Source organism: Falco rusticolus, chromosome 4, assembly GCF_015220075.1.
Source record: "Falco rusticolus isolate bFalRus1 chromosome 4, bFalRus1.pri, whole genome shotgun sequence".
Classification (NCBI taxonomy): Eukaryota; Metazoa; Chordata; class Aves; order Falconiformes; family Falconidae; genus Falco; species Falco rusticolus.
The window spans coordinates 10650384-10663990 of record NC_051190.1 but is presented as its reverse complement, the minus strand read 5'-3'; the positions used below and the strand labels follow the sequence as shown (position 1 = coordinate 10663990).

Genomic DNA, 13607 nt, shown 5'->3' with positions numbered 1-13607 from the left:
GAGCGGGCCCTGCTTGCTTGGCTGACCCCAGGCTGTAGCAGGGCAGCTGCCCCCCTGCTCCTCTTGAAGCTGCTTGCAGGGCAGGAACGGTGCTGGGTCTGATGGCTCGGTTATGGGCATTGTCCTTCAGCCCTGTCCTGGCCACGCAAAAAGCCTTTGCGGAAGGGTGGAGGGGAGGGCAGTGCTGTTGCTCTTGCTACCCTCAACTTGGAGGAGCCCTTCCCGGCTCACCAGTTCCGTGCTTCAGCTGGAAGAGAGGCAATGCTGGCAGAGTTATCTTAGAGCTGAGGACCTTGCCTTGGTCCAGCCTAGTCAAAGGTTAAGCCTTTACTTTCTAGATGCTGGGCATGGCTCTCTGCACTCAGTGAGGCTGAGCTCCCTACTACTGTGCCCACAGGAAGATGGAAAACAAAGTGTAGTGAAATGAGGCCAGTTATTTCAAGAGTCTTCTAACAGTTTTTGTGCTCTATATCCTATTTTACAGCTTTGACCTGTCATGCTTTTCTCTCACTTGACTAGGCTTTTGCTGTCCACATCAATTTCAAATAACTACTCTGTAATAGCAACGTATCCTGGTGGGACCGCTTTCCTGTCGGCACCTTTTTTTAAAGACTTGGACCTTCTGCTCGTCTCTATTTAAAGCATCACTCCACGCTTGTTTTTCTGTAGATACGGTTCTGGTGTGGAGAAAGCCAAGCTGGGAGAGGTGGGAATGATAACTCTGAAGTGATGTTTTTGGGAAAGAGGAGGGTCTGTACCTACCTCCTGCTGCTTTGGGCTTGGGTTGTGGAGCTGAGGCTGGAAGGGCTGCGTGGTGCAGCTGTGGAGGAGCCCTGAGGAGACCCTGTGTTTAATTTCTACCCAATTAAATAAAATGGCAGTGACACAAGACAAAGGGAGAGCACTCCACAGTGGGCAGGACAGCTGTGGAGCTCCTTGTCACAAGATGTTATGGGTGATAACGGGGAGGATTCCATTTACCCACCTACAAACTGATGGTTTTGCAGGTGGGAATATGATGTATATGCATGTGTACAAAAGCCAGTGCAGGAGGCAAGCAGTGTGGGGGTTAGTGCCCTGCTGTTGCACTCGGGGCTGATGGTGTCAAAGACAAGGGACTGGTGTTCCTGCAAGAATTGCTTTTCGTTGCTGTGGTCTGGAGAAGCTGGCTGGATTAATTGTCCCTGCAGGGTACAAGCGTGCTTAAAACCACTGTTCACAACGGCCCCTAGCATCAGTGAGGCCTTGTGGCTTTTATTCTCTACTGACCTTTTTGCCTGGTGAGTTGCAGGTGCTACGATGATGTGTGCAAGGGTCACTTGCTGGGCGAATCGCAGAGGCAGCCTTGTCCTGGAAGAGGTGGAGTGTTTGACCGGAGTGCTGAGCCAGCTGAGCTCCGTGGGTGGTTTTGCTCTTTGCCCAGGTCCTGACTGGGCAGGAGGGAGAGACCAGAAGAGGGAGGCGGGCTGGTGCGAGGGGAGGGGATCAGATCCCCAGTCCACACCAAGTGTAATAAGCAATAGCTACAACCAGCGCCCTGAATTTGCAAAAGTGGTGTGATCGGGGCCCCTGCCAGTGGGTAAGGCCATGGAGGTAGCAGCAGGGCAGCCAGGTGTGGGGCTTGGCTGTGGCTGCTCCCCACCGAGGGGCTGGAGCTGTTGGCAGAGGCAGCTGCATTTTGCAAGATGCTGGTGCAAACATGAAAGCTGGGGAATCGTACAACTGTATTTGTGCCACAGGGGCTGGAGTGGGGTGGAGCGGCAGCAGCAAAATGAAAAACTGACCGCTGTTACTGGTGCATGGAAAGCAGCATGGAGATGCCCAGCTGCGAAGCCCAGGGTGGGAAAGCTCCATGTGTGCCTTGGTAGTGGCACCTGGCTGGCCTTTGGGGCTGGATGTGCCCCGCGCTGCACCCTGCCCTGACCCCGCCGTCGGAGCCCTGCCAGCCCAGCACCTGCTGCTGCAGCCCCCACGGGCGGGCACGGTGCCAGCCCTGGCCCCCCAAATGGCCACCCCTGCCGCCCCCGCTGCTGCCCCTGTCCCGGCACCCGGGTGTGCACGGACCCCCCACCCCACACGCACTTCAGGGTGCTTGTAGGTAAGTGTGTGACAGAAGCACAAAAATATGTTCAGGGTTCTATAGGTACACAGATACAAACAGACGTATCGCTAAAATAGGTATGTGGTGTACATATCCGAACACACTGACACAAGCAGTGATGTGTGTATGTGTATATTTACCAAGACACATCTGTTGTGAGCCACAGAGCGATAGAGCAAGGGGGTGCAAGAGCACAACCAGGACATCATGGACACAGGGGCCGGGGGAGCGTGTGTGTGTGTGTTACAGGTTTCCATTTATGAGACATACATGGTTGCAGGGTTAATGGTGTAAGCATATGCAACGCAAAGCATTTATTTCTCCATATACATATCTATACAGAGAGAGAAAAAGTTATCACACACAGATGATGGCTACCCTCATGTATACTTTATTTATATATTTTTATAAAAAACATTTAAATACAAATGTGTAGATATACACACATAAAAACGTATGCGTCTGTATTATCTATCGACCCCATCTATGGAGAGCAGACATGATCATACACACTAACACATTTTAAATTATTTTATACTTCTATGCTTGTATTTGTATGTGTGCAAATGTGTTTTTTCTTTGTCTGCACACAGATACCCTCCGTATTTTTTTATATTTATACACACGTGTGTTTTAATATATATATTTTTATATTTTATTTATGTATTTTAATATATTTATGTATTTTCTATTTCTAAGTGTTTTAGATACATAAACGGGTCATATACGTGTGGGTACGTGTGTGTAGCTTAGCTATTTTTACGTTTCTTAGAGAAAGAGAAGGGGGAGGGAGGGAGACGGGGAGAGAAAAATTAAATAGACACATAAGTAAAAATTTAAATAAATTCGATGTAGAGGTGGATATGGGTATATCTACCTGTGATTTGGGAAGAGGGAAGGACTGGCTCCCTCATGCTCTGTCTACGGATATACATACGCATATGTATATGCATCCTAGATATTATACGTGGGGGTGGGAGAGACTTCAACCTCACACACACACATAGCCTATATGCATTTTGGGGGGGTGTGTGTGTAATATTTTTTACCATTCTCCGTGCAGGTCTTTTTCTCTCCCTCAGGAGGGGAGGAGGAGGGGAAGACAGAGAGAATGACAGAAAATAGACACACAGAGAGTTTGTTACATATATAAGTAAACAAATAAAGTGTATGTGGCAGGGGTATGGGGAACGCGCTGTGTGTGTGAATAGTGCGTGCGCGCTCTCATGTGTATATATAGCAAGAGAAACAATGTGTGAACAGCTCTTGCTCACACTCTGTAAGCATGCGTGTGCATATGCACACAGGGAGAGGGCATTGTGCCTTTAAGGATATATGTATAGATGTGGGGATGCCATGTATGTATGAACATATAAAATTATATATTCATGTATATGTGTATATATAGCGACAGAGACTACTGTGTGTGTGAAGGGTGCTCTCTTGGTGACTACATATATATTTATATTTATATATGTGGGGGTGAGTGAGGGGTCACCTCCCCTCCATATGAGAGACAGAATGTATTTATAGCAAGGGAGAGGGGTGTGACTGAGGACAACACAGCATGGGTGTATCCCCAGAATTTGTGTGTGCAGAGCTCTCTGTCTCTTTCTAAATATATATAGGCGTACACGGGTAGTGAGCATTATGCATGTGTGTGCACAGCTCGCATGCGCTTGCTCTCTATATGCATGTGTGTGTGTAAGCAGTGCTTTCTCTAATTATATATGTATATATGCATATACAAAGAGAAATATGTGTGAACAGTCTTTATGTAAGTGTATATGTATATATTTCTCTATAGAGGCATAGCTATAATGAGACAGTATTGTGTGTTTGAGCACAAGTATTGTGCGCTCTCTACATATGTCTATAGACGGAGAATATATATCAAGATATAAGCATACAACTGTACATATTTATACACTCCAGTGATTATACATGGAGGGGAGATAGAATGATAGAAACCGTGTGCATGCGTGTGTGTGGCAAGAGGTATTTGTGTAATTGTGTGAGTGAACAGCTGTCTCTCTGTATTTATGCATATAAATATATGTAGGTGTACATATAGGAAGAGAATTGTGAATGTTAACAGCTCCAAGTATACATCTATATATGTAATGAGAGAAGTGTGTGTGAGAACAGTGGTCTATATATAGAATGCATAGATGTGCATATATATACATACATAGAGATAGAGGAGTATTATGTGTGAAAACAGCTCACTAAGTATATACATATGTATGCATATATATGGAGAGAGAATAGTGTGGTTTTGTGTAAATAGTATGTGCTCTCTAGTTATATATGAGTATATGTATATAGAGAACTGTGTGAACAATCTCTGTGTATATACATGTATATATGCTTCTATATATTTATACATATAGCAAGAGAATAGTGTAAGAACAGTTCTTGCTACCTCTACTTATGCATATACATACAAAAAGAGAATATATTGAGATATATACATATATATGTATATATTAATGCACCCCAGAGCTTATACATGGGGTGGGGTGGGGGTGATGATGGAAAATGTGTGTGTGTGAATCACTCCTGCTTTTTTTGTTATGTACATGTATGTATATATGTCTAAACAGATAGATATAGCAAGAGTGCGTGTGAACAGCTGGCTCTGTATGTATGTGCCTGTGCAGAGAGAGTATCCTGTACATGCATTTGTGTGTGAACAGCTCTACTTAGAGCTGCAGATATGCGGTTTCCTATAGAGGGGGATGGTGAGATGTGCGCAGGCGTGCTCCCGCGCTGTATGTATGTGCATATTGAGAGAGAGAAGTGTGTGTGTCTGTCAGTGCTGATCTCTCTCCCCCACACCAGTATATATGTGTACATGCGTGTGTATGTATGTGTAGTAAGTCTATTCTTTGTTTGAACAGCTCTCCCTTCTCTACATGCATATATAGTGACAGAGAACTCTGTGTGAACACCCCTCATGCTCCTTCTCTGTATCTATGTATCTACGCGCATATATATGCGTATATGTATATAGAGCTTGCTCAAGAGAAGTATGTGTGTGTGTGAGTGACAGAAAACAGGTCTATCTTTCATTATATATGTATGTGTATTTTTTATATCGTGAGAGAAACGTGTGTGTTAACTTTGTATGTGTTTAGGTGTGTTCATAAGTATATATGCATATTTGTATATAACAAGAGAGAAATGTGTGTGTGTGTGAACAGCTCTCTCTCCCCCTAATTATACATAGATGTATAAATATTTAGTGAGAACATTACGTATGTTTGAAACCAGCTTGCTGTGTGTGTGTATATATAGTACATATGCACGCTTTTGTGTGTGTATATATACAGTGCATGTGGGGAGAGAGGGGCAAATGTGTGTGAGCGCGAGAGAACAGTTCTCTGTATATACATGTGTGTATATATATATGTAAGTATATATGTATATATCATAGAATCACAGAATGGTCTGTGTTGGAAGGGACCTTAAAGATCGTCTAGTTCCACCCCCCCGCCATGGGCAGGGTCACCTTCCAACAGGTATATAGTGAGAGAATACCGTGTATGTATTTGTGTGTGAACAGCTAAGTACAGAGAGATAGATGCAATTCTGTATATTGAGGAGGGGATAGTGTATGTCTCTGTGTGAAATCACATGCGCTCTCTCAGTGTATGTATATATATGTGCATACAGAGAGAGGTCAATAGAAAACTGCGTGTGAGAAACCAGGTCTCACCCCTGTATCGGTATATGTGCATACATACATGTTTCTGTGTTGAAACAGAACGCTTTCTCTCATCCCGTCCATTTCTATATATGCCTATATATGTATACACACACATATATAGGCTTATGTAGTGACAAGAGAACTATGTATGAACCTCTCGCTGTGTATATATATCTCTAAAAAAATGGAGATAGAAGTATGTGCGAAGTGTGTCTCTATATGTTTATAAATATGCATATATGCCTATCGATGTGTGTATGTATAACAAGAGTAATTGTGTGAGAACAGTTCACTTTCTCAGCATGTGTCTATACATGCATATACAGAGCATGTGAGAGAAGCATGTGCGTATGTATGAACAGCCCTCTGTTATGTATGTATACACGTATGCGATAGAGGTGTATGTGAGCAAGGCTTGTTCTCTGTGCCTATATATGTACATATAGGGAGAGAACATGTGTGTGTTGGGGCTATTTTTGCCCATTCCCTGTGTATCGCTCTGGCTGAGAACCACAGACACACACAGGCACAGCCACCCCCCACATATTTTATTCAAATATTTCTCTATCCATATATTTAGACACATGCGTTCTGTTCCCTATGGTCTCCCTGGGGGGAGGAGGGGGTGCGCCCCCACAGCCCCCGCCGGGGGTGTCACTCGCGGTGTCACTGCACGTGCCCGCAGCCACACACAGTGCGGTGAGACCCCCACACTGCCCAGCCCCTCTCACCCCCGCCGATATATTTTATTTTAATATTTATGTGTTTATGCCAAGATTTTAAAAATATATACTGAGGTATTTATGTTTATGCATGCACTTAACATTTCTATTAAATTTACATGTAGCTATTACAATCAGTAACTGTTCTATATTCCATACATACATAATACACACGACATGCACGCTCCCCCTATACAACCATAATATATAGCCAGCTTAGCCATAAGCTTCCATTTGGTTACAGCATTAGATCTACACATATGTAGACGCATATGTTTGTGTGTGCCATACACGCACATGTATCGATCTATATACATTACGCGTGCTGACCCCCACCCCCACCGCCTTGCAGCCGTGGAGGCTGGGCAGGGAGGGCCGAGTCCCGGGGGGGTGGGCGTGGGGATGCTGGCCGCCCCGGGGCCGAGGGGCTCCGGCTGAGGGGACCTGGGGCCGCGCCCCCTCCCCCACCTCCCGGCCCCCCTGTACCGACCCCCGCCCCAGCGCCTGGCGGCTCCCAGCGGCCTGACGCAGCTCATCGCAGGTGTGCCGGGGCACGGCTGCTATGGGGGGGGCAGAACCCCGCTGTTATCGGGGGGCTCTCTCCTGGGGGGGGGGGGGAGCGGGGCGGGACAGGTCACACCGCTGCAGGACGGGGGGGACACGACCGGGCAGGATCCGGCCCCGGCAAGGGGAGCGCCCGGCGGGCGGCCCCAGAGACCCCCCTCCACCAGCGCGGGCTGCAGGGGCTGGTCCCCTCCGGCGGGGGGGCCGGGCGAGGGAAATGGCGGAGAGCGGCCGGGGGATGGGGGGAGGGGGAGGGGGAGGAGGAGGAGGAAGGGGAGGTGGCGGGGCTGTGCAGGCTCGGCGCGGCGTGCGTGGGCGGGGGACGGTGTGTGCGGGTGTGGACGTGTGTGTGTGCACGCGTGTGCATGTGCACGCGTGTGCGCACCCCTGCGCGTGTGCCCCGTGTGCCGGTGCACGCCTGCGGGCCCCGGCGGGCACGCGTGTGCCGGCTGCGGGGGTGCCCCCGCACACTCACCCTCCCCGGCCCTCGCACGGCGGGGGCACACGGCTCCCACCCCCAGGTGCGGGGGACGAGGGGCCCAGCCAGGCCCGGCCCCGAGGCTCTGCGAGGGGGGGGGCGTTGTGCACACCCCTCCACGGGAAGACTCTTCCGCTGGTGGGATTTCGGGGGGTGCGGTGTATTTTGGGGGGCGGTCATAGCACCGTTGCTCCCCCCCCCCCCCCCCAGCCCATGCAGCGCTGCGGCCTGCAGTGGGGCTAGGAGATCGCCGCCCCCAGCCCCCTCCCGCGGCACGCGGGTGCTGCGGGGACGGCAGCTACTCACCATCCCCCCCCCCGCCCCACATAGCGCCAAGCCGGGGGTGCCCACAGTCCCTCCGTCGCCCACCCATCTGGACCCGCCGCGCTTCCCGCATCCTCCGCTGCGCGGCGATGCCCACCGGGGGGGGGAGCACACTGGACACGCAGGGCTCCCCCCTCGGGGGCCCCGTCCGGGCGGCCGTGGGTGTGGGGGTCGTTGGAGGGGCGGCCCCCGTCGCCGGGGCGGGGACCCCCGGCCTCGGCGCGGCGTCTCCGCGCTGCTGCCGGCGGCCGCGGGAGGGCGTCGCCTGTGTTAGTTCCCTCCGGAGAACCCGGGGCCAGCGCCGCCGCCACCCCCCCCGGCCGCCCGCCGCCTCCTCCCGCCCGCGGCAGCCCCTCTTGGGCGCCGGGCGGCGGCGGTGGTGATGCGCCGGGGGGCCGCCGCGGAGCCCCAGCCGCCGCCGCGCCGGGCGCCCCCCTCCTCGCTCCCGCTGCCGCGCTGGGCGCGCCCCCGAAATCGCGGCGGGGGGCGGCGGGCGGCGGGCGGCGCGGGGCGGGGGGGCGGTGGCGGGCTGGGGGGCGGTGGGGCGCGGGGCGCCGGGCGGGCGGGGCGGCCCGGGGGGGCTCTGCGGCGGCGCGGGAGCCCCGCGAAAGGGCCCCAAGAAGCACAAGTTGGAGCTGGCGGCGGACCAGGCTGTTGTTGTTCTCAACGTGGTCCGCCCCGCGCCCATATAAAGGGCGGCGGCGGCGCCCGCCCCACCAGAGCGCGGCGGCGGCGGCGCGGAGCTGAGCGGAGCGGAGTCGGACAGCAGCGCGCCGCGCCAGGCCTCCGCCACGCCGCGACTGCCCCTGCCCGCCCCCGCCTCCGTCCTGCGGCCCGCGCCCCCGCGGCAACATGTCGGTAGAGCTGGAAGAAGCCGATCTGCCCCTGACCGAGGCGGAGGAGGTGCCTCTCGCCCCGGAGAAAAAAGCGGCCGCTAAGAAAGCGAAAAGCGGCGGCGGCGGCTCCTCGTTGACGCCGTCGAAGAAGAAGAAGAACAACAAGAAGAAGAACCAGCCGGGCAAATACAGCCAGCTGGTGGTGGAGACGATCCGCAAGCTGGGCGAGCGCAATGGCTCCTCGCTGGCCAAGATCTACAACGAGGCCAAGAAGGTGGCCTGGTTCGACCAGCAGAACGGCAGGACCTACCTAAAGTACTCCATCAAGGCGCTGGTGCAGAACGACACACTGCTCCAGGTCAAGGGCACCGGCGCCAACGGCTCCTTCAAGCTCAACAGGAAGAAGCTGGAAGGCGGCGGTGATGGGGGCGCGGGCAGCAGCGCCCACAAATCCCACAAGAAGGCGACGGCCTCCACGTCCCGGCGGGCGGAAAAGAAGCCGGCGGCCAAGAGCAAGAAGCCCGAGAAGAAAACCCACAAGAAGGGAGCCGGCGGCGCGGCGGCGAAGAAGGACAAGGGCAAAACCAAGAAGGCCACCAAGAAGGGAGCCGCGTCCCCCGGGGGCAAGAAGGTGAAGAAGTCCGCAAAGCCTAAGGCACTCAAGAGCAGAAAGGCATGAGAGTGGGGCGCAGGGAGCCCCCAGCCGCCCCCCGGACTGTGAGCCCCGCGGCACAGACTGCTCTGAGGACGGACCCCAGGGGACCCGCTTTGTCTTTGTGTTGCTGACTCGGCTCCGCAGCCGCCGCCGTGCGCGGTGAGCGGGGCTGCGGCTGCCCCAGCGCCCCCCCACCCTTTCTCCGACGCCTTATTTTTTCCATCCCCCCACCCCCCTCCACCCCGCGGCTTCTCCCCGATCGCGCCCCTTTTGTTTTCGGCCGTGCCCCTCCCCGCGTGTAGACGGTTCCCGGCCCCCTCCCCCCGTCTCCCCGGTGCTTTACAGGTTTTTTTTCCCGCCCGGTTTCCATAGCAGCCATTTTGCGGCGGCGGCCCCGCTGCCCCCCGCGCCACGTGGGCCGGCTCCCGCCGCCCGGGCCCGCTCCGCGCCCCCGCCCCGCCCCTCCCGCGGGCGCACCGTGCCTGCTCGCAGCGATTTCGAAAAGCCACGGCGCCCCCTATTGGCTCCCGGCCCCCGGCGCCATGGCAACGGCCCGTTCGGCGCCAATTGGCTGCCGCGGCGTCGGGGCGCTCTTAAAGGGCCGGCGCTCGCGGGTGGCCGCCCGCCCCCTGGCGGGCCAGCCTGCGGGGGCCCCTTGGGCCGCCGGTTCAGGTCGCATCTTCAATGGCCTTTAATTTTTTTTTTTTTTTAATCGGTTTTCGGTTGGGTTTTTTTTGTTTGTTTGTTTTTTTCTGGGGTTGGGGTGGGGTGGGGAGGGAGGGTGGGATATTTGTTCTCGGTTTTTTTCTTTTCATTTATCGTCGTTTCAAATAAATTGTTAAAAAAAACATCGAGCTGTTGTGTGCTCCCTGCAGGCGTCGGGGAGTGGGCGGGGAGGGCTCGGGGCGAGGCAGCGGAGCCCCGGGGAGAGACGGGGAGGGGGGGTTGTGGGGTGCTGGCCGTGCTGCGTTGGTCCCCGCGGAGGGGGCTGGAGCCGCTCCGAGCCCGTCCAGATGTGGGTGCGCCAGAGCGGGCCCGGGGGCGCTGCGGCGCCGCTCCTGAGCCCTGCCTGCGGGGGAGACTGCCGCGCCTGCCGGGAATGGCATGAGAGGAACGAGGATTCCCCCGCCATGGAGGCAAGGGAGGAGAGCGGTTCCTGCGCAGCTGCGCTCGGCTGGGTTCCCTGAACGGCGACGGGGGGAGGCTGGCTGCGCTGAAGGGGTACCCGCGGGGTACCCACCCCGCAGCACAGACCCCCACATCTGGCCTTGCACGGCGCCCGGGTTTGGGGAGGGGGGAGGGCAGCTCCCCGGGCGCACCCCCACCGCCATCCCTCGCTCTGCGCCCCAGCTGCGGGCGCTTTTCCCCCAGGAGCTGGGGGTCGTGCTGCGGGCATGAGTGGCGCCGGGAGCGGAGGGCCCGCCGCACACCCCGCGGAGCCACCCCGCGCCTCCATGGCTGTGCCTATTTATAGCTCGCACCAGCAAGGTTGCATAAAGCCCTGCCAGGGATCTGGGCCATCTTGTGCTGCCCGGCTGAGGGATGCGCCCGCAGCTCCACGCTAAGCACCGGGCACACACCGGGGACCCTCGGCTCACCCCGGGGTTGCGGGAGAGGGAGGAGGAAAGGAGCCGGACCCGCCGTTTGCGCCCTCACGCCGGGGTCCTGCTCGGCTGCCCCCACCAGCAAGGGAGGCGAGCATCATGCAGGAGCACCCCCCGCCGGAGCTGCTGCCAGCCCCTCTGAGTCACCGTGCCAGAGCATCGACATGCTCCCGCTGCCCGGGGGGCACAGCACGGATCAGCCCCATGCACGAGACCCCCGTGAGGAGGGGACAGGGACAGCAGCCAGCCGGTGCCTGGGGACAGCCACAACCCCACGCAACAGCAGGGCTCTTGGGCACTGCCGGGAGGGGAGCAGCCCCATTCCCCCAGGGGCCAGTCCCCGTGCAGCTGCTTTATCCCTTTGCTCCTTGGAGCGCCAGCAGGGCGGAGGGAAGCAGCTTTCACACCAAGAGGAGCCAGCTGTGCTCCTGGAAGAGACCAGGTCTATATTTAGGACGGAGAGCTGCCAAGTCAGGCCAGCCACCACCCCGCTGCCCACGCAAGTCCCTCACCGAGCTTGAGCACCCACCAGTGACCTCGGGAACCAGGAGAGAGCTGCTGCAACCCCGCACCGACCTGCAGTTGTCTCCTCAGTCAATAGATGACACTGCAGGTTTCCAAGGGCTGGAGGGGATGCCACCACCGCGGTCTGGCTGGTCTCACAGCAGAGCAACACTTCAGACTGGGGGTCTCCCCGCTCCCAGGAGGGGTGGCCAGGCCCACCGCATCTCAGCAAGGCCACGGCTCTGCCCTCCGCGCTGGCTTGTGACGCAAGCTGCTTGACTGATAAAGGACACTACCTCGAAGGTAAACCACCGGCGGCATTCCTGTAGGGAGGTGCTGGGCAGGTGGGGGCAGAGGGAAGGCAGAGAGCCTCTGGCTGCCCGGCAGGGTGACACACCGTGCCAGTCCAGCTGGAGCCCTCACCTCCAGCTTGGTCACAGGGGCCAGCAGCATCTTACCCCACAGGTTGAGACCGCCAGGAGCTGTCATGCCAGAGCACCCCCGGGTGAGCTCCCATGAGTGCTGCCAGCTGCGAGGGCCAGGCTCTGGAGAGAAACCCAAGCCCCAAGGACTTCCAAGGGCCAGTGACTCACTTGTCATCACCCAGACAAACACAGCCAGCCCCAGAGCTGAGGTACGCAGCTGGTGGAGACGGCCGCACATGGCAAGATGCACAGCAGACTCCTACAGCAGGCAGCTTCAGGGCACGTTCAGGTGCCAAAGCGGAGGCAGGGGGAGAGCCCTGCAGCTCCCTGGCCCTCTCCTCGAGGGAGGCCAAGACCAACAGACACCCTTTTAGGTTCGTGTGACCTCAGGGAAGGCTTTACTCAGCCAAGTCCTTCACATTTTAGAAGCTTAACTTCTCCGGTGCTGTGATGTTTTTCAGAAGAGCCACGACCAGCAACACTGCTCAAAAAAGCCACAAGACTCATCACTGGAGCTGCAGGCTTGAAGGTGACAAAGTCCGTTCCAGCTTTCTAATAAAGACCAAGACTTCCACTCCTGGTCATGACAACGGTCAGACGTGTAGGCCAGGAGGTGATAAAGGCCAAGCAACACTTGGCGAGACAGACAGGATTTCCTTTGGTCTGCCTTGCAACAGCCCAGCTTTCCCAGCTGGTCCATCACACGACTGGCAGAAGTTCAGAACCCAGCTGCAGCCCAGTGTCAAGGGCATGTGCCACCAGCACCCAGCCATCAGCTTGGTCAGAGCTGCAGGCATCACCCTGCCAGCCCGGGCAGGGCCACACAACAGCTCAGGTGGCTGCAGAGCCACTCGGCCCCAGGCGGGTTAAACAGCCGGAGCTGTCCCTGTTCCCTGCCCCAAGGCGCTCCCAACTGCTGAAACCTTTTTGCTTTTTGTTCTGGGCAGCACGTTTGGCAGGGCACGAGGCGGCGTATCGCCCCACAGAGAGCAGCCCAGCGGCTCCAGTCCTGACCAACACCTTCCACAGCCTGGCACAGACCTCGCCAGCACCCAACCCTGACCCCGCAGGAAGCTGTCTGAACTTCCCACAGCCCTTCCTCCCCAAAACCCAAGCAGGGAAGCAACTCTGGCTTGCAGACCAGTCACCAGGACAGCAAACTGGGAGATATTCCACAAAGGGAGACTGTGTCAGAGTAAGAAATAGCCCCGTACAGCCAGGTCTCCCTCCCTTCAGGATCAGCTTTTCCCATCTGACCTCCAGAAGCCCATCTCTGCCTACTTGCCTGCAAAGTCACCCAGAAGGTCCTGGGGCAGCCCAGGGGGTGGTGAAAGCACCTCCAGCACTGGGGGAGGCTCCTGGGCGGCCCAGCCTCACTCCTCCCCTGCAGCTCAGGCTTTCTGGCCCTGGTGACAGAGCAACCAGCCAATGTGGCATTCCCATAGCGGGGAAGAAGAGCCAGAGGAGGGTTTTTTCTGCTCCCAAGGGTAGAAAAAGACTATTTGTCCAAGCGAAGGGCAAGAAGAACCACTGCTAAGCTGTATCTTGTGCTTTTACTAGGCTTTCCCCGCTTGGAAAAAACCAAGCCCAGACACCAAGCTGCCACCAGAGAGTCTGCTCCCGCAGACTGCTGCCAGATTCAGTAGGTTTGGTGAGGTGACAAGACAGTACATTCGACAGCA

The 13607-nt window shown here is 56.0% G+C and overlaps 1 protein-coding gene across 1 annotated transcript; it reads left to right on the top strand.

Moving 5' to 3' along the window:
- The first annotated feature begins 8603 nt into the window (after positions 1-8603).
- LOC119147643 (histone H1.10) lies at positions 8604-10150 on the top strand. The gene has a single exon (XM_037386919.1). It carries the CDS (start codon positions 8754-8756, stop codon positions 9414-9416), a length of 663 nt encoding a protein of 220 aa, XP_037242816.1. The 5' UTR covers positions 8604-8753; the 3' UTR covers positions 9417-10150.
- Positions 10151-13607: the final 3457 nt, after the last annotated feature.